Genomic DNA, 24,043 nt, shown 5'->3' with positions numbered 1-24,043 from the left:
TTTTTACATGTCTGTACGTTTTCTTTTAATTGATCCTTAACCATCTTATCTGTAACAACATTCAGCTACCACATTACAGTCAAACACCAATTACAGTAAAAGAAATTAAACCAACTCTGTCCTGCCTGTGAAACCAGGTAAATAACATCTTCCTTCAGTCCAGATGGTTCCCACAATAGTTACCCTACATTATAAAGTCACACCACAATATTAGCTCGTGATGCTTGTATGCCAGCTGATTTCACTGTACCTCCGCATGGTGGTGGGTTTCAAGGCATCAATGTAATATTTATACAACCCCACAATTCTTGGCTGTAAGGAGGCAGATAAATACATCACCTTTAGCAAGAAATCTTTAAAAACTTCAAAGGAGCCTGATGACAGGCAGGGGGTAAAAACAGGAGCTCAGAGGGGCAGTTTCAGGAGTGTTAACAAAAGCGGTATTTCCCAAATTCAGTCCACAACAAACTAAGAGCATTCACAGCAGGTAGAAGTCTTTAATCATATTTGTGCAAAGGTCAGACACTCACAACTTGAATATGAATGCTGAGGGCAGATTCAAAATCAGCACCAGTTTCCACCAAAACTCCACACAGGCTTCATTGCCGTTTCACTTTCATGTAGCTGATATTAGATGAATTTTATTATTCATCGTTTTGAAAATAAAGTATATGGTGATAGCTCTGTTAGTCAAAATACCAGACACATGTTGTCATGGAAAAGAATGAGAGAAGACCCATCCTCCCAAGAGATTTTTTAAATAATGTGATTAGTATGTACTCGTACAGACTCAACGAAAACAGGACTCTGGTTTTATGTTTGGTCACTTGAACAGCTGCTCAAAACTCATCTGACCTTAACAGGAAGTGAAAATTACAGCAAACACCAGTCTGAGAACATACATTAACAGTCTGTCCAAATGGCTAAACATAAAATCATATTTAATGTGTAATGGCAGAAAAAAAACATTAAAATTACATTAAATATTGTGATCTCAGTGATCTTTTCATGACGTTGCTGACTTGAGGTATGCAATGAGGTCTTGGCGCTCTCCCTTCTTTTTGATGCCAGCAAAGATCATTTTGGTTCCAGGAATGTACTTCTTGGGGTTCTCCAGGTACTCCATCAAAGTGTCCTCACCCCAAATGATACCTGAGGGAAAATGGTTATCAATGAGTCAAGTAGCAAGCAGGTGACACCAAGTATCAGTGACCAGTTTAATGTGTGGCTTTAAAGAGGCCACATTAATAAAAAGCATTTAGCTTGTATACAATCTTTAAGAAAAAAAAAGGAATTAAAGCTGCCATTTATATAAGTCTAGTTTAGACTCAAAACGAATTAACTGAGGTGAAAATAAATGTCACCTAACACTTCCCACTCATTTGCTTGCTTCTTCTGAATGAATCTCACTAGAGACTTGTTACAACTCTAAACAGTCTTGTAGCAATTGAATAGTTTATTGTACAAACTGTTTGTGTACTCCAAATATTTAAGTATCTCATGGCTTGTCAGATGACATACTGCTTCACCACAAATACAGGATATCTGTTAGTGTCAGCAGCCTGCGATGCCAAAACAGTCACACTGAGACAATAGCGGAAATTTTAAAGATCCGTCCTTTTGTCCTTAAACACCCATAACCTTTAAGAGTACGTCTCTCAAGCGCTTACTGTTGCTAAGCTACGAGAACACGTCTTTATCGCATCTACCATTATCTTGACTGATATCACACACCTGCCCCTTCTTGAGTTTGAAGTTGGGAGGGGAAAGTTACAGAAGGAAGGAAAGCACCACAGAGGGGCAGTTTTACACAAAGGACTTTGAGCGTGTTGGCCCCCAGCTTCAGCAGGATTTATAGAGAAAACAAATGGCGAGGGTGCTAAAAATCGCAGGGATCTTTAGGCCTGTGTGCACAGTGAAAGAGTGTCATGAGACCTTTTATGAAACCTAAAATGGCTTTGTCATTTGCAAAATGTGAAAGAAATGTTCAAGTAATCCAACACCATTATAGTCAATGTGCACTGCATAACATAACGACCTCAGCAGGTTGTTATGTTGTTTTGGGTTTTTTTTTTCCATCAGAGCATCCAAGGCAGTGGCAAGAAAGATGTGGCACTCTTCCAAAAAGGGCCACAGGAGATCATTTTATTAACTTTACTTCAAGAGTGAGAAAGACCAGAGATACACCTTCAGGTACAAACTGTGTGTGATTTGAGCTGAAAACGTGCAAGCCTCAAAATGTGAAAACGGAGGATGATATGAGACTTTTAAAGCCCTAAAGAAAAAAAAGAAAAAAAAAGCTTGACTACTTTTAATATAGATGCTTAAATGGGAATCCTTTGCCTTATTAAAATTAATAAAATGGTTTTAAAAAAAAGACAGAAAAAAATCTTTAGCTTGTAAGCTACTGAGACAACATATAAACACGAAATAGCCCTTTAAAGACTTCTGAATAAAAAAAACAAAAACATTTGTGAACATAGAGGTTTAGATGCAAGTCATTGTCCTCTGTCTACACACTTAGTCAAGCGAGGCAGTTTCCAGAGAAAGTCCCCGAAAATCAATTTAAAAACCTTTAAAATAACTTAGATTTCAGACAATGTCAGTCTCCCTTCTATATCTAGCATACAAATGTATTTATAATCTACTCAGAGACCCAGTGAACTCACCTTTGCTCTTGTTGGCGTCTGTGTAAGTGAAGCCTTCTGCCTGTCCGGTCTTCCTTCCGAACAGACCCCAGAGGTTGGGGCCCACCTTATGCTTGCCACCCTGCTCTACTGTGTGGCACTGAGCACACTTCTGGACAAAAACCTTTTTTCCCTTTTCAGCGTCTCCCATAGTTGACTGGAGAAACAAAGCCAACAGGAAAAAGAACAGAATGAGATGAAAAAGGAGTTTAAAAAGTAAAAGTATACAGAATTATGAAGGGCTCTTTAAATACACCAGACAGTCTTCTATCCATAGCCCAGTTAGGAAGCTTAAAGCTCTAATTTGACCCCAGCGCCATTTTGTGAAGGTCACAACTCCATAACTTTTACCATTTCTTTATCGTTGGCTCTAACTTTACAATGCATTCAGGTAAGTGATCGCATTGCCCTGTGCGCTGGCACGACGCCGAGATTACCCGGAAAGCTGACAGAAGCAGCGCAGGAAGCCGAAACTACACCGCCCTTAAAACACGTTGGGCTAGCCACGAAGGGCCTCAGCTCGAGTTACTCCAGGGGGGACAGGTTGCCAGGTTTGGCGAGTAAAGGAGGACCTTTTTAATGATATTGCGCCATGAGGCAAAAGGTTTACCGAGGGGAGCCAAGGTTAATGTGCTTAGCGGAAAACGTGCTGTAATTACTAGAGCACCAGTGGCAGAGATCCGACCGGTGTTTCTGCCATAAAGTCGCTTCTACTTTGAGTTTCGAGGTTAAAAATAATGGTCTATCATCACTGGGGGAAACATTTTAGTGCAACACCACTAACATGACCCCCGGTCCCCCAAAATCCTTCTACCGCCCCCTTTTCATTAAAACTACCTACAAATCAACATTTTAGTTATCAGCTATCATTAAACGGCCAGTATTTTAGTAATTACATAACATAGCGGCTAATTTTCTCATTCTAGTTCTTAAGAGACGAACCGCACCACATCGTTTGCCGCGTAGCCTCCAACATGGCGGCAGCCGGCTGAATGACATCCCCCTCACGTAATATCAAGGGCATACACCCTTTACAACAAGTATCAACGTGTATTCGCGGTCTACGTGGCATTTTCGCCTGATTTTGACGCTTCGAATCGCTGACTCAAGCTCAGCCTGAACTCAGCTTGGGCCGACCATCGTGCTAGTAGTACGATAAGCCGGGTATGGGTCGCCCACCGGGGCTGTCAAGGATGCTTCAATGTCGGCGTACGGAAATTGCACTTCAAAGCTGCTGTGTTGCCCAAATATTTTCCCAAATCACACAAGAGCCCAAGTAAAATGTCTATAACGTTTAAATTACCTTATTATTCCCCCATAGCGGACTACGCAATGAGAACACAACCGGCTATTCACCAACGTGGGCGCTAACTCCCGCTACATACTACTGTTGCGACTCATATCCTGTTACTTATAATATAACCTCCATTCCCCTGTAAATACATTTATAAATTATGAAATGTTACCTTTTTATGAGAAGATGTCGGGTTAAAAATACTCTACTGTAGGTAAGTAACCGTCTCAGCCTCGGCCGACAAGCAGTTTGTGACGGTCGCAAAGAAGGTCATTTCACTTTAAAGGCACCGGCTTTCGACGTCATCACAGCCAATCACGTGCCGCGAGATTACCGCTTAACCATTACGTGTCGTGTAGTATCATTTTTATGTTTTTTTGTTTTCAGTTTTATTTGTCATATGCAAGTTAGCACAAAGTCAACATCGCAATGAAATGTATTTGACGAGCAGAAGACAGTCACTCAGCAGAAAGGTACAGTAGAAGAAAAATAAATTAAAAAAAATAAATAGAAAAGAGCAAAATATCAATATGTATCCTCATCCATGTCATAGCTTTAATTTTGTATAAAGAAGTCGTTTACTTTTTATGAAAAAAATACAATTTAAACACAGAAACACTAATTTCGTGTCTATATGTAAGGTTTTACTAAGTCTTGTTATGTGTGTACACGCAAGGCGACGAGGCTGAGAGCAAGAACACGAAAGGGAGTTTTAGCACAGGTCCCAAGAATCTTGTCGCATTTCCTCCAGAGCCTTTATGGGGAAAACTGAACCTGCTTTTCTGGAGAAGTTTCGTGAAGGATTTTGGCAACCGAAAGTACTCCACGTTTAACTTGGTAACCAAAGATAGCCTTTTAATTTAACAAAACTGACACGTAATTTAATAAGTCACTCAATGATCGTACACACTTAGGTACATTTACTCTCCACAAACCAATTACGAATAGAAAATGTGCGCATAATGTTTACAAATTATTAAATAAATTATATTTTCTTCTTTTTATGTCTTCTACTTGTAGTTTCTTACATTGCCTTTTGCACTCTACATCCTTATCCCAAAATGAACCCTCACTCGCGAAGTTAAATTTATGTGCCTAAATGATATTTATATTAAACATGAAAGACAAAAGAAAATGAATAAATAAATAAATAAATAAAAAGGTTAAGTGATAACCCTTGAGTGTTTTCTCAAGGTAACCCTATGTGTCCCCAGGATAGTAAAAAAGACTTGTTTTATTAAACACAAGGAAATATAGCGATCAACATTCACAACATGTGAAACTGGAATACTATGACAGAAAGTGGCTATAAAATCTAAACGTTTGTGCTCAGAAGGGTCATTCAGCACGTGACCCGTAAGCGCCTAAAAATACACCTAGACACCAGCGATCGCGCGCGCGCGCGCACGAACATGAAAACTAGGATGCTTTCAAAAATAATATTCTACCTCCTGTACAGCACATCATATTTTAACAGCACGTGTTTTATTTAAATATCATGGTCTGACATTATAGATATAACCCCACAACTTTTCTGGTCGCCTGTCCCCAGCACGAATGTGACTAACTCTATCATCTGTAACGAAGGGCTAGCTCCCTCTTATTTCTTTAACTAAACACACACAGAGGCAGACAGAAAGAGCTCAGGTAACTATTTCACAGCTGATCCCTGATGAGTGTAATCCTGTGTCAAGTATTTATAGAACACGATTAATAGGATTAATAAACCATCAGGGCTTCTCGTTTGGTGATAAGTCCCATTACTCATGTTAATTAACGTGTTAGTTACAAAACCTCTCTGCAGCATCTTTTCGTAACACCAGGGTATTTTGTAACACCTGCATTTCTCCTTCCCGTGCTGCAGAGGGCAGTAAACGCAAATACGTGTCATCAGCGCCGCGGATGCATTTAAAACTGTCGGAATTTCTACAATTAATTCTCTAAAGTTCTCATTTGACAGCGAACAAAGCAATTCACTTTCTAAAGATTTAAAACAAAAGTACTAAAACAAGATTTAATCTCATGCCTTATAAACATTCTCTATGCACGATTCAATTTCATTGCTTCTCTGATTCATAACTTTTTCAAATGCTTGCAAATGGCTACTACAAGCGGTAAGTCGTGAATTTTTAAGTCTCAATCTAAATAATGTTAATGAAGGAATTTACTTTTCCAAAAGCTTTTTCTTTCAAAACACGTAGATAACGAGAGCGTTATATTTTACTTAAAAAATTGCCGCGGAGCACATGAAGGCAGCATTAACAACTGCAAGCAACGCTGCTGTGTTTATCAGTGATGGGATTTCCGGATCATTTTAGAGAACCGGCTCTTTCGGCTCGCCTCACTAAAAAGAGTCGGCTCTTTCGGCTCCCAACCGCCTCTTCAGGTTGTTTTGTTGCTTTAATTAATTTATTATTAACAATAATATAAAATTATGCACAAAAAGAATTACTAATGTAAAAGAAGTGGTTTTTATTTATATATGTTTATATATAAATATATACAGTGGCCCCTAGAGACAAAACACGTACAAACTCCAAAACACATTTCTAGCGTTAACTGAACTTCCAAAACAGAGCTACCTAGATCACTTAAATTACACAATTAAAAGCATATGTGTATTGTTTGTGTATTTATACACAAGCACTCATATACATTCAAATAATTAAAAAAAAAAAAGTTCATTAACCTGTTACTACCACACACCAAATCCGGTCGTTAGTACTTGCTGGCTTGTGTAGCCTCTAAGTAACAAAAGCTCAACACTGCGCCTAGCATTCTGGAGCACTTCTGTTGTGTTTTGTACGTGTTTTGGAGTTTTTACGTGCTTCTGAGTTTTTATGTGTTTTGGAGCTTTTACGTGCTTCTGAGTTTTTACGTGTTTTGGAGTTTGTACGTGCTTCAGGGTTTGTACGTGTTTTGAAGTTTGTACATGCTTTGTCTCTAGGGGCCAACGTAAATATACTTTTATAAATATACTTTTTTATTACATAAAATGTAATAAATAAATCATATAATACAAAAACCAACTAGTCACAGTTCAACTTTTAACTATTTAAATTTTCAGCCCTTTCCTTTCAAACAAATGTAAAATGAAACAACACAAAACACTGCAAACCACAACACAATTAAATATAAATTAAAATATGAAAACAAAAAGAAGATGCACATTCTCTGTCATATAGGCCTGCATGAATAAACCTTCTGAATCCTTTATCATCCGCAACTGAAAATAGTTGTGGATGACTACTATACCTTTCTAATGTGAGTTGTTGTCCCTGGCTTTCTTTCTCTGTCTCTCCCTCAAGCTCTGTTCCTGTGCTACTGTGTAACTACCGCCCCTCCCCCCTCTTCCCAGCGCAAAACACAAGGCTGGCATGTGGAGTGAAGCGGAAAAAAATTCCAGAGAGGATGAGAGAAGGAAAAAAAAAACATGGCTCGCGATAAGGAGCCGTCTCGCGTCATTCACGTCAAAGATTCGGATCTAAGAGCCATTTCGTTCGCGACCGACACATCACTAGTGTTTACAGGGAAGCGAAGATGGAGGAGTATCCCTCCAAACAGGTGCCCGAAAACCTCGACGATCCTCCCAACAGCCGACTGTTCGTGGTGACGAGTCGGTCCATCACTGAAGATGAGCTGCGGGAAAGCTTCTACGTGTTTGGGGACATTCAGGGGGTCTGGGTTGTCAAAGACAAGCAGACAAAGGAGTCCAAAGGCATTGCCTACATAAAGTTTGCCAAGTCTTCTCAGGCCTGCTTGGCCATGGAAGAAATGCACGGAAAAGTCCTGGTGGAAGGGACTAAACCTGTGAAGGTAATGTCAATGGTTAGGTCTCCAAAAAGATTATATTTTGTCTGCTTCAGTTCAGACGGTCGATTTATAATATGCGTATAGCTAGCAAGCTAAAGGGGCGTGATCGTTAGCTGCTTTCAGTTCACGGAACCTTAATTATCTACAATCTCACTCTTCTGTGCAAAATGCTGTTTAAATTTTAAATATTTGGAACTGAGAAGACAAAACATGGAATATTTATTGGCGAGGGATAAATCTTATTCTTAACTTTACATAAGAAAATATCATAGTTGCGATTCTTCTTCGAAAATATACAATTAACGTGTATCGTCCGCTATTTTAATGCATAATTTGTGTCTCTTTGTTTGCAAATGTTGGCTCTTTAGGTGTTTATAGCCCAGTCACGGTCATCAACGAGACACAGAGATGTTGAGGATGAGGAGCTGACCAGGATTTTTGTCATGATCCCCAAATCCTTCTCAGAAGAGGACCTCAAAGAAACATTCAAAGTAATACTTCTTCTTTTGTGGTTCTGCAGCTCTATGTTTGCCTGTGTTTTAATGTCAGTATTGTGTTTCCTTTATGAAAAATATTTTTGTGCTCACGCACAGAGGTTTTGGCCATCTACCAAAGAACCTACACCAGGACTGTGATTAAAGTATTTTGCTCTAAGCTAAATATATTTATATTTGTCTATCAAATGGCCTAAAAATGCATAAACTTCTGTTAAGTAAGAACAAAAAACATGCTTTAACTGTATACAGACCACTTATGCTTAGCGTATATAGTGTGTTCTTTTAGGCCATCTTAATTGAGGCTCTCTAGAACTCACTGACACCCCTAAATGCTCATTTAGATTCTTTCTGTTTTCTGTTTTGCAGGAGTATGGGGATATTGAGTATTGTGTGATCATCAAAAACAAGTTTACAGGAGAAAGTAAAGGCCTCGGCTACGTAAGGTACTACAAACCCTCCCAAGCTGCCCTCGCCATAGAGAACTGCGACAAAGGTAGGTCTGCCAAACTCATTTACTTGTTCATTAATCCTGGTAGAAGCAGCTGTATGAACATCAAATATACAGAATGGTTGGTGAACGGTTACAGCTGTGGTGACTTCTCACTTCTGTTAACACTTAGTAAAGGTTATGTTTATGATTTAAAACTGTGGAAATGATGTTATTAGCCTACAGGGCCATTCTGGCTGAGCCTCGAAGCAAATCGACAGCAACAGAAGATTACAGCTCTGGAGGAGCAGCAGCCAGAAATGATTATGCTGGCGGCTCTGAATCCATGAACCAGTACACGTTGGGTATGAGTTTCTTTGTCATCAGAATTTACTACCATAGGAAGGAAAGGGTAAAGGTCTTAGTATTATCCTCTGTCTTGGTACTGACCCTGGTGTCCTTCTTCTCTGTATAGGCGACCCTGGGAACTACACAGTCATAGATTACCGCCACGGTGATTTCACACGCTGTCTCATTGTGTCCACGCGCATTGCACTCAATCAAGAGCAGATTTTTTCTCTTTTTGACATTATACCTGGCATGGAGTACTGCGAGCTGCAGAGGGATGCCTATGGAATGAACAAAGGTTAACAGTTCAATGTTATTTATATACCTCCAACATGTTACACCAGTCAGAATCTGTTGCATTGAGGAGAAAAAAACCCCTTTTAACACGAACCATCTGCAGAATGAGGCTCAGGGACGGTAACTGTCCAACTTCACCTGTTGGGCCAAGGAATCACTAAACACTGAGCAGATTGTTGGGAACAGTAACCTCAAAGTAAGCTCTTACAGAACATAGAGCCACCAATGTTATCAATTTAATCCTCTACAGATGTGACAAGATTTTAATCATGAATGTTTTCTTAGTGTGACAGAGTGACTAAAAATATTGTATTTGTGATTATATGAGATGGCTAAAAGGAGCAAACCCTCACATTTGAAAAACTGGATGGAGCTGATGGTTATTTTACACACTACATCAGCTTTACTCTAGTTTGCAGTATCGGTTCTCTGTGGATGTTGATGTGGTCCATTCTTTTTTGATGACTGTAAAATATTCCACTCTGACCTTTTCTTTGCTGTGTGTCACCTGCCTCCAGGCCATGCTTTGATTCGCTACAGCAATCTTGGGTCAGCACTTTATGCCAGAGAAAAGCTAAATGGCTTTGAATATCCACCTGGAAACAGACTGGTTGTAAATTTTGTTGACGACGGCGAGGACCGCGGCAGGTATACACACAATGCACACATAACTACACAACAGTATATGTTTAACTTTGAGCCTGCAGAAGGGTCACAAATTACTGGAGCCTCAGAGAAGAAAAACCCTTTAAAGTTAATATATCCATAAATTAAAAGATAGGAACGAAAATGCCACTGATAATTAACTGTGACCTTGTCTGCATGCCTTCTTGGCCACATTTTATTTGTTGTTAAATATTCACAGGTGAAAGTTGTCCCCTGTGGGTTGTAGTGACCGGGCAGTGTTTTTTCAGAGTGTCGTGACTGCCTTTTTAAATATTACGTGATCTCAAAGCTGTTAGCGATACACACTCGCATTATTCATGAACTTCACACTCTCTCTAGTAAAAGACATCAGAAGAACAGGCAGAAGACGATCCTGAACAATATGGATCTAGTTAACTTGGCCAGGATATTAAATTTGGTGCTTGTGGACTATATAGTGACAGTGAACTGGGGCTGAGATGCACAGCTGTCATTCCCCCTGCTGTTTCTCAATATGCTATGCCTCAGCATCTCTAACTATGCAATGTAGGACCAGTGTTTCCTTTCCTGTTCAAGTTGGCTTGAACATGAAAATTACACATCAGTAGAATACAGCGCAACACAGGAAGAAGCACAAAAAGCCATCAGAGATTAAAGTAGCATGCACTACTACACAGTACACAGTGTTTTAAACACTCTTCTTCTAAACACCTTCTGTCTTTAACATCACAAACATGAAAAAGAGTCGCTCTCATTATAGTTGCTGCACAGAGTTTTAACACTGCCCCCTTGTGATTATATTTAGCTATAACATGTAGACGAAGCCCTACAAGCGACCTCTGTGCTGGGTGCTTGAGGCAGACTTAATTTTCCCATCGTGTCCACAGCTGGAAACAGCCTGTATGTTTGCTGTTGTGTGTAGTCCTGTAGGTCGGATGGCCATGCAGTTTGTTGCAGCACAGATGATGTCAGCGGTCTGGAACGGACCATCCAGCAGCCAAGTGATGAAACCTGTGAGTCATTAATTCAACATCTGATTTACAAAATTGTGTCAGGTCATCGTCTTGTTACTCTGCACATTTTATTTACATTTCAGATGGTTTTTTTTAGCAATGATAATAAGAAAATTTCTAAAAAAGCTATATTTTAATTCTTATTAGCTGATCTTTTAAAAATCTGTGCTCACATAAAGATTAAAAGTAGTTCAACAGATCAAACCTAGAATCTCCTTTTCTGAGGGATATGCAGTGTGTGAACAGTATGTGACATTTAAATTACTGATCCTGTGTTCTCTGTGTTGGTATGTACCAGGGCTTCTCTGTTGTCTCGTCAGTTTCTCGAATTCAGACCGACGCCAACCTGCCGTCGCTGAAGAAGCTTGCTCCGCCTGAGAGCAAAACCAAGGAGCGGCTGTTTGTCGTGTTCAGCCCCTCCCCGCTGCCCCCCGATGTGTTGGAGGATGTTTTTTGGTAAGTGCCCTGTGGTCTGACTCAATCACTAAAAGTAAAAAACAAACAAAACAAAAAAAACCAGTGCATTACCGGGACGGTTAAAGGTCTGCTTGATCACGACTCTTGGCTCAATCAGTGCAAACTGCTGTGGATGATAACATCAGGCTAAGTGCTCTTAAATAACAGAGTAAAGCTGCTATTAAACCAAACAGACAGAATTAGCAAATGTTCCTGCTTTACAATTAAATGTTATTTGTTCGTCTGTGCCTCCCTGTGTCTGTCTGTCTAGTCGCTTTGGCTCCCTCATTGAAGTCCACTTGGTTCCAGGGAGGAAAGTTGGATACATGAAGTATGCAGATAAACAGGTAAAGCTCAGATTGAGGATAAACTTGTGGGTTTTATTAATGAAGGAATAGAATGTAAGTAAACTTCAAACTCTTCTTCATCACTGTGTTCATCTCTGTCAGTGTGCGGACGAGGCCATGGCAGCGCTCCACGGACGCGTTGTTAACGGGGTAAAGATGAAGGTGATGCTGGCTGATCCTCCCAGAGAGGAATCTCATAAACGTCCTCGTACCTACTGAAGCCTACATGACACGAACCAGTGGTAAGTGTGCAGTCTTCTACTGCAGGCTCACCAGTATGTGCAATTGGAAGTATTTTGGAAACAAAATATATACACTGTACACGTAATTTGTCTGTTTACATGTTTGTTTAAGAAAATATCAGACACACTGCCAACGAGAATAATTTCTTATATTTTTGATTAGGAATTCTGATTTATTTAATCCAACACGTGTGTGTGTGTGTGTGTGTGTGTGCTCTAGTGTCAGATGCTTCGGGTATATGTGTTGACTGACCACAAAGTAAAGACGCTCTTAACAAACGTCGACAAAAGATCAAAAATGAAGCATATAAACACAATAAGTACAAAAAGGGAAAGGATCAGGGACAGTGTGAGGTGACGGCTTGAAGTAATCTGGGAGTTCAAATCTCAGCTGCGTAATAGTGGGAAACAAGCGTAACTCTTGGCTTTCTACATCACCTGTCAGGGTCTGTTCAGCGACAAGAAAGGCTCAGTGTGTAGGCAGGCTAACCAACTACAAAGGACCAGTGCTACTTCATCAGTTCACAAGGAAGAAAGTTCTGCAGTGCTGTGATGTCTGATCCAACAGGTGGTATCATGGAGGCAGGTAGACGTGCAAAAAGAAAACGTTAGGAAGCACTACACAGACAACAAAGTATTTATGAAATAAAACACTAGGAAACACCAACTTTCTGGATTTTTCCTGATATATTAGCAATGTCACAGCATGTGTTGTACATAAGTGTTCTTGCAATACTAAGTCTGGTCAGTAAAGCAAAAAAACACAGATCAGAGTCTTCAAATTGTGTTGAAGGCTTTCAAAGCCTGATTATAAGCTAAAAGAATTCAAAGTAGTAAAAGAGTATTTATTAATCATATCATTAGAAAGTTCTATCATTATACATCAAGCTTTGCACCCCTACTCTGCTTCCATTGCAGGTTATTAGTTTAGAATATTTAACCTCGATGTTACCCACAGCGAAGGCCCTTTATGATTTATTTGCAACTTAAACTGTGTGAGAGCTCCTTCACGTCACCCACCTGTGCACTCCTGTGAAGCTCTCTCCTCATGAGTCACAAAAGCGACACTCTAACAAGATGTCAAGAAGTTTCTGATGACAGTCGTTTCTCTTCCTGTGAATAACACTGCAGCTTCTTGTTCCCCAGGCGACTGTTGCCATGACACAATGACACCTGACCTGACAGACCGATATCAAGACCTTCTCCCGACCTCTGACACGACCTTTGACACCTGTCTGACCTTACTCCCGGTCAGTGACCTTGCAGCGACTCACTGATAGGACGCTCCAGTGTTATAACACTAATAAACTGAAGTCTTAATCGTAAACAGTCTGTGAATAGCAATTGTGTAGTTTGTGGTCAGTGTCATACTTTCGTGCTTTCTAAGTGCAAAAATGTCAGCCTCGACACTGCTCTTTGATTTAACAGATTATTTAAGAAACGCTGACGTGAGAAGTCTCATGGTTCGGGCAGTGTGCAGCATTTTACTTTATGAAAATCTGCAGGCAGGAGGCTGCAGTTTACTGATAAGCTGTGAAAAACAGGCTTTATAAAGCTGGATGTGGACAGTTTGTAGTTCACATCTGGTCCTCCTTATTTGTCTGATGGTACGCTCTGTAGCCTGTGCAGGTCTCGGTTAAAAGGTGGTGATTTGAATGACTGTGAAACTTTTTTTTTTTTTGTCAATAAAAATATAGTTGAACACATTGTCTGTCTCATTTCTTCTTTTACAACATATTAACTGAACAGCTAATAAAAAATAAATTATAAAACCATCATTTCTCCTGTTATGCTAAGAAGCTTGCTAAATTAAAAGGTCATGCATTCAGTTTGTAGTTTTTAAAAAAATATGTGATGATGACCCAGAGACCATCTGGATACCGGGTCTTCATTTCCTTCTGTTGTACTTGTCTTTGTCCTGCAGTGTCCCTCTGATGCTCTAAAGGGGGAAGCCCTGTTTGACTTGGCTATTCACCCATGTGCATATATCTGACACTAAAAACCTGGGTGGATTTTTACTTAGGTTGCATTTTCAGAAATACATGTTTTCTTAATTAGCGCTTTATCTAGTCTCCTGTTCTGGCTTAAGAGCAATCTTGGATTTCAACATATAGATATTATAAATAACTGAGTGGGTTTGGCATAAAGTATAACCCTGAATCACTGAAAATACACTGCTTTTATTTTATGGTACACAACAGGAGGGGAGCAGACAACAATCACTGAAATATGGGTGTTAAACAGAAAAGGGACAGCATCAAGCTATTTAGCAATGGCATCCAAAAAGAGACGGACACTGGATGTACAGTAATTTTATTTTATTTTTAGGCAACTCATGAGAACATTATTTACAATACCAGGCTGGCACTGGGAACAAATCTGGTCTCAGATCAGGGAGCTGACATTTAAGAAGCTCAGTTTGGACCTTTCCTTCAAACATTTTTTTTTACTAAAAATAAGAGATTTTTTCAGCAGAGCTGTGACCTCAGCTAAATGAAATAGTGGATCTGTTGAAGGGAAAACAATCTTGAAATCTTGAATCTACTTTAATCACAAAAGTGCATCTCCTAACTAAAGCTTTTTGGCATGAGAGCAGGTGAGTTGTGTTCACCTTCCACTTGTATAACTTCTTCGCCACTGAAGTCTGGTTTAATAATACAGTCTAACAGGTATAGCTCTTTAATTTTAAATCTGATACACTTCCCTTAAATCAATATATTCAATATTTTACTGATCAAGTAGAGAAACACTTGAAGCCTAATTTACCAAATGTCAGTGTAAGCCATCAAGTTTGTAAAGCAACAAAAAGTGTGCAACCACAGCAAAGTTCTCCTCGGCAGAGATGCGTGGAGTTGGCCCTGCCGTGGAAATTTGGACACCCAGAGGACAGAATGATGTACGGTGAAAACAGAGGGCAGAGACAGGCAGTGATGTCAAGATATAATCAGGCTTTATTACTGGAGTCTCTGAAACTTAAAATCATTCAAACGTCTGGTCTCTTTGATGTTTAGCTCCATGCATCCATCAGTCCATCCCTTTGCCACTTAGTCCATCTGACTTCTACCTCCTGCTCCCTCCTCATCAGTCTTCCAGCGCCAGTGTGTTGAGTTCTTCATCGAGCTCCTCCAGATCTTCTCCCGTGAACAGGTTTTCATCTACCGGTACTTCCTCTTCCTCTTCATCCTCCCCTCCTCCATCATCCCCTCCGCCCTCTTCCTCTGAGAGCCCGTTGGCCTCGGCGCCACCACAAGCTCCGTTCAGCTGTTCCTCTGCAAGCAGGAGGGGAAAAAAATGCTACTCACACAGCTGACGTTTGTTCATCAGAAGTACTCAGAAGTACTGTGTTTGTTCTCTTACAAAAAAGGGATAAACTTTGACCAGTGTGTTTTTTCTCTCACCGTCGTCTGATTCCGTCGTCTCTGTCTTATTCCTAGAGGTGAACCGGTCCATGGATGCTACAGTAATACCTGTGTTGTCGACCTCTTGTGGAACAAAGCGAGATAAGTCTATGTCCTGGATGTCTGTAGTATCAATCTGAAATTTAAAAGAAGAAAGAAAGAAAAGAAAAAACGTGGAAGGGCTGGAAATGTGAATTTTAAAAAACTCTAGTGTCCAAATAAAATTGCAAGAAAAAAAAGTAATATTAAAATTCTTATCTTTGATGTATACATTTTTCCTTTTCCATAAAATTAGAAAATATCTGAATACTAGTCTAGCTAGGAAGCATAAACCATTGTGACTACATTGGAAAAGCAACAATAAGACAACTGTCAAAAAGGGAATTTTGGGAGACTTGCATGTGTGGATTTAACTAAAGAAAACACTGACATTGTCTCGATATGTGGTACAGATGTGCATGGCTCAACCAATCACTGGTAAGAAGGTTCAACTATCATTAATACTATCAGTAATATTAATTCACCTATAAGTCTTTTTTCACCAGCTATAAAATACTGAAATACTGGCTTCATATTTGAATGCTTGTTCTCCAGTATAAATCAGTACCTTAACATATCTGCCTGACTACACTGACCTCACAGAGAAACTAAAATAAATCGCTTGAAGTGGTAACACCAACACACTGCATGCCAACATCAAAACATTTATATTTCATACCAACAACGCAAACTATATTAGACACCAAACACAGGTTATTGTGCGGGGACATCTCATTTCAAGTGTGAGAGCCACAGAGCTGAAATCAATATAAACTCACAGACTACAGAAAAACAAGACTGTGGGAGGTTTTTGTCTATTCTAAAACACAGAGCTTCTTTCAAACTGCCTCCAACCAAATCTGTGAGTTTATTGCATTATGCAATTGCTGGAAATTTCACAATTACCTCTTCCTCCTCCTCTTCTTCTTCGTCGGCATATCTAGTGTCGTCAGCTTCATCATCGTCATCATCAACCAGCTCTGGGCGGAATTCGAACACCTCACGGCCGCTCACCTGCAGATAATTAATACAGATAATAATACAAATTGCGTTTGGACATTTTTGCTTCGGCACCGCTGCCAAGGTGAAATTTCACAACCACTGCACTCACCACCAGAGATTTGCCAGCCTTAAAGTCAGCCTTCTTCTTCTCCATTTCCTCCCTTGCTTTGTCCACCTGATAAAACAAAAGCATCAAGTATATCTTGACAAAAATATTTGAAAAAGCTTTAATGATTTCAGTCATTGAAAACCCCCCGAGGAATCAAGTCTTTAATAATATCAGGGAAAAAGTGGGGACTTGGCTCTGACAACCTGATGCTACTACAGTGTTTGAATGTGTCCAACCTTCTCCTGCCTTTTCCTTTTCTTCCAAGCCAGGAAAGTCTCCAGAGTTATCCGAGTGACATTTGGACCCAGAGCTGCACGCTGGAGAGAGACAAAGAAAGAAATCTCAGTTTCCGCACTTAAATTAATTAATTTGAGGTAACAGCATGAGGCCACAACATCTGAAGACAGAGACATTTCTTAGCATTCAATTATAATATCTCAGTCTTAGCTTATGTCCTCTCTTGACAGCAAGTTTTGCTGTTTTTCAATACTGAGTAGAAATAGTTTACTTTCATAATTACATATGTTGAATTGTTAGCAAACATCCTAAGTAACACATTCAAAAATAATCCAAAACAGCAGCACTGACCGCGACACCAATTTATATTAAGCAGTTTTGTATTCATGTTTAAACATCGTTCCACTACCCTGCAGAGGTCACATAGTTTGCTCACATTTATTAGCACTGCTGTCACTAAATGTCTAGATGTCTGCAATGATACGTAATCTCATCTGTCTGGACTAAACTATTTGAAATGTACTTTTCTTAAGAAATCATAACCGATTCAGATACATGTTTGCACTCAGCTTGGACTAGGTGAGGCTGCTGCTATTGGTTGTGATGTGTGTGCCATTACAGAAACACCAGTAGTGATAACATTCACACGTAAAGCTTTAAGCTGGAGACGTGAATGTTTGCAGAAGCTCTAAACACAGACAACTTAGCTTTCTGTTTCAGATGGCATTTTTTTAATAGTTAAACTGTCCAACATGATTTCAACAGAAACTGCTATAAAGTTTTAACAAAATGCAGTGACTTCTTCAACATGGTGTCAATCAGTCTGGATCAAAGTGGTTCCAGTCTGTTCCTCTAGCTGCAAAAAATACAATGGCTCAATCCCAGACGATTTGTTTCTTATATTGTAAGTAACACTAGTAATTGTATAACCAATGACAATTTGGTCTAATGGGACCATATCGAGCAACAACTGACCAGTGGACCCTGGGACTACCGCTCTCCTATTGACCTGCCTACTTGGAGCATTAGTTGAGGCATTTAATCATTCAGCACCCACATAAAGGTTTCACAGCTTCTGTTTGGTTTGGTACGTGAACCTCCACACCAGGCTGAGCCAGCCTTTTGAAGTTAAAGGAGAAAAGTGCAAAGTTGTCTATGGTAAAAACGGTTTGCATATCAGCAATACCCAAGACAGCAGCCTCACTTTTACACCTTCCAGTCCATCTCATTCAATAGTTGAACTCTGTGCTGCTGTTACTCACCTCAAAGGTTCCCTAAAGCACGCCGTTGTAGTTATCCTTACCTCACTCTCTATAAGTTCCTCCAACGAGATCTCTTCCTCTGTCTCCTCCTTCTTCTTGTCTTTTTTCAGTACAAAACCGGGAGGCAGAGCATGCCGGTACATACAATTGTCGCCCCCTGCGGGACACACCCAGAACCAGCCGTACTTATTGTTTTCTATGGCCTCCAAGAAGTACTTACACACCTGCAGACAAACAAGTGTGAGTTAGCAACAGTAAAGCAGACAAAATCGTGTATTATTATTGGTATTAGTTGACTGAACTGTTAGATGGACTGTCTTTGAGGAATTTTGTTTAGAGCCAAAAGACTCTTGGGAACAAACTGAGAGGAAAAAAGCACATTTTTTTCCCTAGATTTGGTTTTCTCTGCTTCTTCTTTATCCAGCAAACATCCTGAACTCCCTGCATTTCACCTTACCACACAAACAAGTCCGTTTCCCACACTCTCATTAAACCACCTGATGAAAACACAGACGACCAGCAAATATCTAGCTCCTTGTCTTCATTCACTAATTAACAGACTTACGATTTGTGTTTTGGCTTTCTTCTTCTCAGCTTCTCCGTGTTTTTTGTTGACGACTTCCTCTAGTTTCTTCTCATCCCAGTTCTCCATAGTGTCTGAAAGCAGCACATCACAGTCTTTCAGCATGGGGTATGAATTCAAATCACTAAAATGCCCAACACCCTCTCCTGTAGCTCATAAAAATAGCTCACATTGGCCTTTTTTGTACAAGGATGGGGCTCTAAGATAGTAAGACGTAGCAGAACTTTCAGTTAATTTTCAAAGGAAAAACAAACAAACATGGTAGGCATGATGGACCACCCGTCCAGGTAAAGTCAATAAAGGAGATAAGGCAAAGGCCTGGTTAATTTAATGAAGTGTTCATCATTGAATTTTAAGTCCAGATATCAGTAGTTGAAATAAACTCAGAATGAGGTTTATTTGCATTACAGGGGAAAATATTGACTATTTTATTCAGGAAAAATAAACAAAGCTGCCATAAAGTAGGCTTAAGACCCATGTAATCATAACTAAATATCAAATCAAGCTGTTTACATATTTAGCAGATGGTTGTCTTCTTAATTTATCTGAATAATATAAAATGATAAACAGATTTGCTAAGAGAAATCATGATGCAGATGTTGATATCATGCAGCAATAACCCCCCTTTCAATATGTACAGGTTAACTGTGATGTCTACCAACCTTTCTCCAGGTCTTCATCTCTTTCGTCTACATAGACGCTTCTCTTTTCACATTTCCTCTCCATGGATAGATCATGGCTGAACTTGCACTTGTCTCCTTTAGTACACTGACCCTGCTTAAAGAATGCACACAACACTGATTTTGGATCAACACCTGCAGGAAATAAAGAGAGAAAAAAGATCAATCATCTTTTCTTATCAAATTTAACACATCAAATGATTCATCTCCTGTGTGTCACATGCTGTGTGTTACCTTTGCTGACTTTCTGAGCAACAACTACGGGTTTAAAAAGCTCATTGAGTTCATCCAGCTCTTTCTTCTTATCATTCTTCTTGGTGGTCTTTTCTGCCTCAGCCTGGGCAATCTAAACACGACAAATTCAGCCACATTTAAAGATTATCTTACTTACAAAAGATTTAAGGAAGACAGCAAGTAGAGTGAGCAAAAGTAAGAGAAGAATGTTTGGCTTAAGGATTAAGAAGATACACAAGGATGAAGGCAGAAAGAAATACAGAAGGCAAGAACAGTTCGCCAACCTGTCTGGCACTTTGTTGTCCATATTTGACTTGCTGAGTAACATTCTTGATGTACTTCTGCTGCTTGGCCCCTTTTTTGTTCTTTAAGCCAAATGTCTTATCCTACAAAACACAAACAAACAAACAAACAAACACAAGAGCCCAAACAAATCTTTATTAATTGTCACTTTTATAATACAATTCCAAACACAAAGCCTGAGTGAGTGTTACATCACAACAACAAGGAGTACAGTGAAATCCACTTGACACATCTGCAATATCAGGCCATGGTTCACTTTTCCATCCATACCTAGTTGAAGTGTGCTAGTCAGGTGAAAACTCTAAAGTTTTAAGATCGCTTAAAGAATGAGTGAATTGATTTTCTTTTGCACATATCACAGCAAAAATGATCACACAACCAAAACCGAGATTGTAGTCTTGGTTCAGTCTTGTTAGGCTCATTATGCAAAGCATAACCTCCAAGTTTGCTTTTATTGCATAGATCCTTTAAAATAATGCTGATGCATCTGTTCTCTTTCGTTTGACTAACAGCAACATGAGGCCAGTGGTCAGGGATTTCAGAGAAACCAAAATTTGTCTCAGCAGACCAAGTCTGTGAAAAGTTAGACTATCGACAAGGAACAGATCATAAATGCATGTCTAATTCAACAAATACTGACACACTTGTTCAAAATCTGACATACAGCTATGATAAAAAATTAGCTCACTAAACATCATTACTCAGGGTAATTTTCACAGCGATTAGAACTGAAGGCTATGGTTGGCCTTCTGCGGCACTGTATCGCTCTGTCTAAATGTTTTATTTAGGCACTACCTTGCCTGCAGCACTCATCCCAAGTTTCATCTTTATTTAGTTCACGTTCATTCTTTATTAAAAACCCACAGGCCCAATTTATCATCCACCATAACAGTAGGCTTTGATTTTAACAGGTGGTCTTGAACCAAGAGTGCAATATGTGGCTCATCTATGTGTTTAAATAGTTATTTTACCAACAACAAAAGTCACACCTACAGCCTGGCTCAACACCATTTTCTGTTGTAAAATTAAAAACTTTGCAACTGAAAGCAAGAGTTGCTTGTCTGGTGTTAAGGAAACTGAATTATGAAGTTGCATGTTAAAAACTTCGAGCACAAACTGCGCCCCTTTCAAAATTTACTTGAAATTCCCGCTGCTAAACTTAACCACAACAGAAAACATGTAAGCGACCGGAAGACGCTGATAACATTAAGTGTTGTTTCAGTAAAAAACTAAATACACACAAATTGAGCTTGAAATTACTCATTTCTAGCCCGTTTACATCACTGAAACAGACTGAAATGTGTTTCCTGAGCAGTCCTGAGGCCGGTCAGAAAACAGGCCTTTCACTCTGCGCCTTCGTGCCCGTTTGTGTTTAAAACCATGAATAAAACCTCATAAAACACTACATAAGCTTTAACATAATGTTTGTAATTCTTACATGCGTCTTCAACAGGGGATATTAACCTTAAAGCAATAACTGTGGACACTTGCTCATGCGGCGGGACGGCCCTGATAGCAGCTTAGCTTTATCGGTTAGCTGCATGCCTTCGTCGAGAGTCAGCTAGCTTTAGGTTTAACTATACCCGAAGGGGCCTTTAGTAGAATACTACTAACTATGGAAATATGGACCGAACAATTAGAAGGCACTGACAACTGCCCAGAGGCCAGAACAACTTTACGATTCACCTGTCAGCACTTGCGATAGCCTGGGTTAGCCGTATGCTAGCTTATCAGCTAGGGTTAATCAACGACACGCTAACTCGTGTAACTTTTACCTCAATAATCTTTTCCTTTTTCTTCTCCTGAGTTTTTTTATTTCCCCCGGGCTGGGCGGGTTTCTTCGGAGGCATGCCGGCTCAGGTACAGCTCTCTCAAAATGCGTGAAGCTGTTCAATATCTTTATTAATATGGTGATTTTGCAGGGGAGTCAGCTCCACATTACCCGCTTGTTGCTAGCACCGCAACAGCGCCTTCTAGGCCACATGTGAGTTGTTGATGTTCTGTGACGTCAACACGCACCCCGAGAGGCAGGATGGGTACTGTAGTCTGTAGAAAAATCAGACTCAGAATACTTTATTAATCCCTAAGGAAATTATGTAATCCCTAAGGAAATTGCAAAACACGTCTAGTTCAGGGGTGTCAAACATAAGGCTCTTCTTCCTCTTCTTCTTCTTCTTCTTACAGTGGTGGTGCAGGACATGTATGAAGACATGGTGAGATGGTAAGATGTATTTAAGGTGCGGGTAGGATTAATTTAGGGATCAGCTCTGAGCCCATTCTTGTTTGCAGTGATGATGGACAGGTTTACAGTTGCGGTCAGGCACGAGTGTCCATGGGCTGCAATGTTTGCAGACAACACTGTGATCTATAGTGATATAAGGTAGCAGGCTGAAGAGTCTGGAGAGGGGGAGGTATGCTTTGGAGAGAAGAGGAATGAAAGTCTGTAAAAGATGTGTGTGGATGACAGGAAGACAGGTGTAACAGTGAAGCTGCAGAGAGCAGATGCAGTGAAGGTAGAGTTTAAATACCTGGGGTGAACCATCCAGAGCAAAGTTCCCAGAGTGTTCACAAACTAGTTGCTTGTCCTCAGCAGAGATGGTTACTGTAATCTGATTGCTTTTTTCAGGTAATGAGTAAAGTAAGGGATTACTATTACAAAAACGGTAATTAGATTACCGTTACTTTCCCGTAGGAACGCTGCGTTACTGCGTTACTAAAACCATGATTTTTTTTGCAAGAATGTCTCATGACAGTGATGTAAGCGAGTGCGCCGTTCGTGACAACAGCTGTGTGCAGATCAACAGTGGATCATATATCGAGTGCAGGAGAGAGTATGAGCGTGCAGCATTTAAAGCTTGGAAGTACTGACCTTACTTTGAGTTTGATTCCATAAAAAGTGACAAAAGCATTAGTGTACGTTGTGCGTGGGAAGAAAACTTCTTTTTACAGCGAAAACCCCCCCCCACCCCCCCCACCCCCACCCCTAAACTTCCAAGCAAGCACCGGGAGTGCGCTACCACGTAATGGGAAACTCACAGAGAAACTCGCGGATTCTTCAACTGACCGCTGCGGCACACCTGCACCAGGGTAAACCTCCGCCTACCCCACTCCTGCTTTACAGGTGAAAATAGAGCAACAGGACCGCTAGTCTTTGATGTTATTTATTTTCTGCTGTGTTTTACTTGCATCTATTTGAAAGAGTGAGTGTAAACACACAAAAATGTATATTTTATGTGCTGGAATGTGCAGAAAATAAGTTTAAATGTTAAACAAATTTCTTCCAGTCAGAGAATGTTGCATATAATTAAATTTTTGGTTGATGCATAAAGTTAAAAGATTAAAACTAATAAAACAAGTTTTAAAAAGAGACTTTTCCATTTGATTACATTTTGTATGATGGATTATGCAGAAAAAGTAAAATTGGGCTAAAAGATCTATTGCTTTATCACCTATTCAGGTTGTAAATCGTGTTTTTTAAAAGTAACTAAGTAATTAATTACTTTTTAAAATATGTAATCAGTAAAGTAACGGGATTACTTTTTTGGGGAAGTAATCAGTAATTAGTTACTGATTACTTTTTTCAAGTAACTTGACCAACACTGGTCCTCGTGTCATTTCTTTTGTATCAATTTGTATTAAGTCTTTACTTTCCCAGTATGTTTTCTTTTCACCTCCTGCTTTATTTTGTGAGTTTACTGTTACTCATGCTTTACCTTTGGTTTCACTTCCTGTGTCTCGTCTTATGCAGTTCATTTCAGCCGTGTCTCACCATCAGAAACAAGAACAGGCTCAGGACCTGAGTGTCTGCATCTGGCTCCTACTCACAAGTTTCAGTGTGCATATACTGCAGACTATGATACCGGGTTTGAAGCCATTTGATTGCAGTTATAAGATTTAACCATCTGGTGTCAGTATTGCAATATATGTCAGCTGAAGCAAGACGCTTCAAGAAGTTGTACATTAAGAAAAGAGGACCTCACTCATTTAACGGTCAAGTGTAAACAAAATTCAGACATATATTGTTAGAGAGCCCAGAATTATTTGAGGGCACGGACTTTCTGTGTTTTGGAAAACTAACTGGATAATGAGGAAAACAGATCTGCAGTGTTACAAGTATTTAGTTATTACAA

General features: G+C 39.8%; 3 protein-coding genes across 7 annotated transcripts; 1 reads left to right on the top strand and 2 right to left on the bottom strand.

Moving 5' to 3' along the window:
* LOC101481166 (cytochrome c) lies at nucleotides 1–4,312 on the bottom strand. Of its 2 annotated transcripts, none has more exons than XM_004553515.5 (3): nucleotides 4,154–4,312; nucleotides 2,670–2,844; nucleotides 1–1,152 (listed from the first exon to the last, which is right to left on the bottom strand). In XM_004553515.5, the coding sequence occupies exons 2-3, from the start codon at nucleotides 2,836–2,838 to the stop codon at nucleotides 1,007–1,009; spliced, it is 315 nt and encodes a 104-aa protein (XP_004553572.1). In that variant the 5' UTR covers nucleotides 2,839–2,844; nucleotides 4,154–4,312; the 3' UTR covers nucleotides 1–1,006. The 2 variants fall into 2 exon arrangements, with proteins under 2 accessions (XP_004553572.1, XP_076747570.1); XM_076891455.1 differs by lacking the exon at nucleotides 4,154–4,312 and adding an exon at nucleotides 3,039–3,178.
* A 2,996-nt stretch (nucleotides 4,313–7,308) lies between these two features.
* rbm45 (RNA binding motif protein 45) lies at nucleotides 7,309–13,768 on the top strand. 4 transcript variants are annotated; one of them, XR_013101323.1, is made up of 12 exons: nucleotides 7,310–7,797; nucleotides 8,163–8,285; nucleotides 8,658–8,784; nucleotides 8,958–9,083; nucleotides 9,194–9,364; nucleotides 9,882–10,011; nucleotides 10,931–11,021; nucleotides 11,320–11,477; nucleotides 11,749–11,824; nucleotides 11,927–12,066; nucleotides 12,512–12,648; nucleotides 13,213–13,768. XR_013101323.1 is itself a non-coding variant. In XM_076891454.1 (11 exons), the coding sequence occupies exons 1-10, from the start codon at nucleotides 7,522–7,524 to the stop codon at nucleotides 12,041–12,043; spliced, it is 1,263 nt and encodes a 420-aa protein (XP_076747569.1). In that variant the 5' UTR covers nucleotides 7,309–7,521; the 3' UTR covers nucleotides 12,044–12,066; nucleotides 13,213–13,768. The 4 variants fall into 4 exon arrangements, 3 of the variants coding, with proteins under 3 accessions (XP_076747569.1, XP_004553573.1, XP_004553574.1); XM_076891454.1 differs by lacking the exon at nucleotides 12,512–12,648 and having other exon boundaries at nucleotides 7,309–7,797; nucleotides 9,194–9,232; XM_004553516.5 differs by having other exon boundaries at nucleotides 12,512–13,768.
* Nucleotides 13,769–14,369: 601 nt separating this feature from the next.
* On the bottom strand, nucleotides 14,370–21,910 carry zc3h15 (zinc finger CCCH-type containing 15). Its single transcript, XM_004553518.6, has 11 exons — nucleotides 21,689–21,910; nucleotides 19,895–19,996; nucleotides 19,611–19,722; nucleotides 19,359–19,511; nucleotides 18,679–18,770; nucleotides 18,155–18,337; nucleotides 16,851–16,931; nucleotides 16,615–16,680; nucleotides 16,410–16,517; nucleotides 15,465–15,600; nucleotides 14,370–15,335 (listed from the first exon to the last, which is right to left on the bottom strand). The coding sequence occupies exons 1-11, from the start codon at nucleotides 21,761–21,763 to the stop codon at nucleotides 15,148–15,150; spliced, it is 1,296 nt and encodes a 431-aa protein (XP_004553575.1). The 5' UTR covers nucleotides 21,764–21,910; the 3' UTR covers nucleotides 14,370–15,147.
* Between the last annotated feature and the right edge of the window lie 2,133 nt (nucleotides 21,911–24,043).

This window comes from Maylandia zebra, linkage group LG13, assembly GCF_041146795.1.
Source record: "Maylandia zebra isolate NMK-2024a linkage group LG13, Mzebra_GT3a, whole genome shotgun sequence".
Taxonomy (NCBI): domain Eukaryota; kingdom Metazoa; phylum Chordata; class Actinopteri; order Cichliformes; family Cichlidae; genus Maylandia; species Maylandia zebra.
Note: the sequence above shows the minus strand (reverse complement) of the source record. Positions and strands in the feature narration are given on the sequence as shown.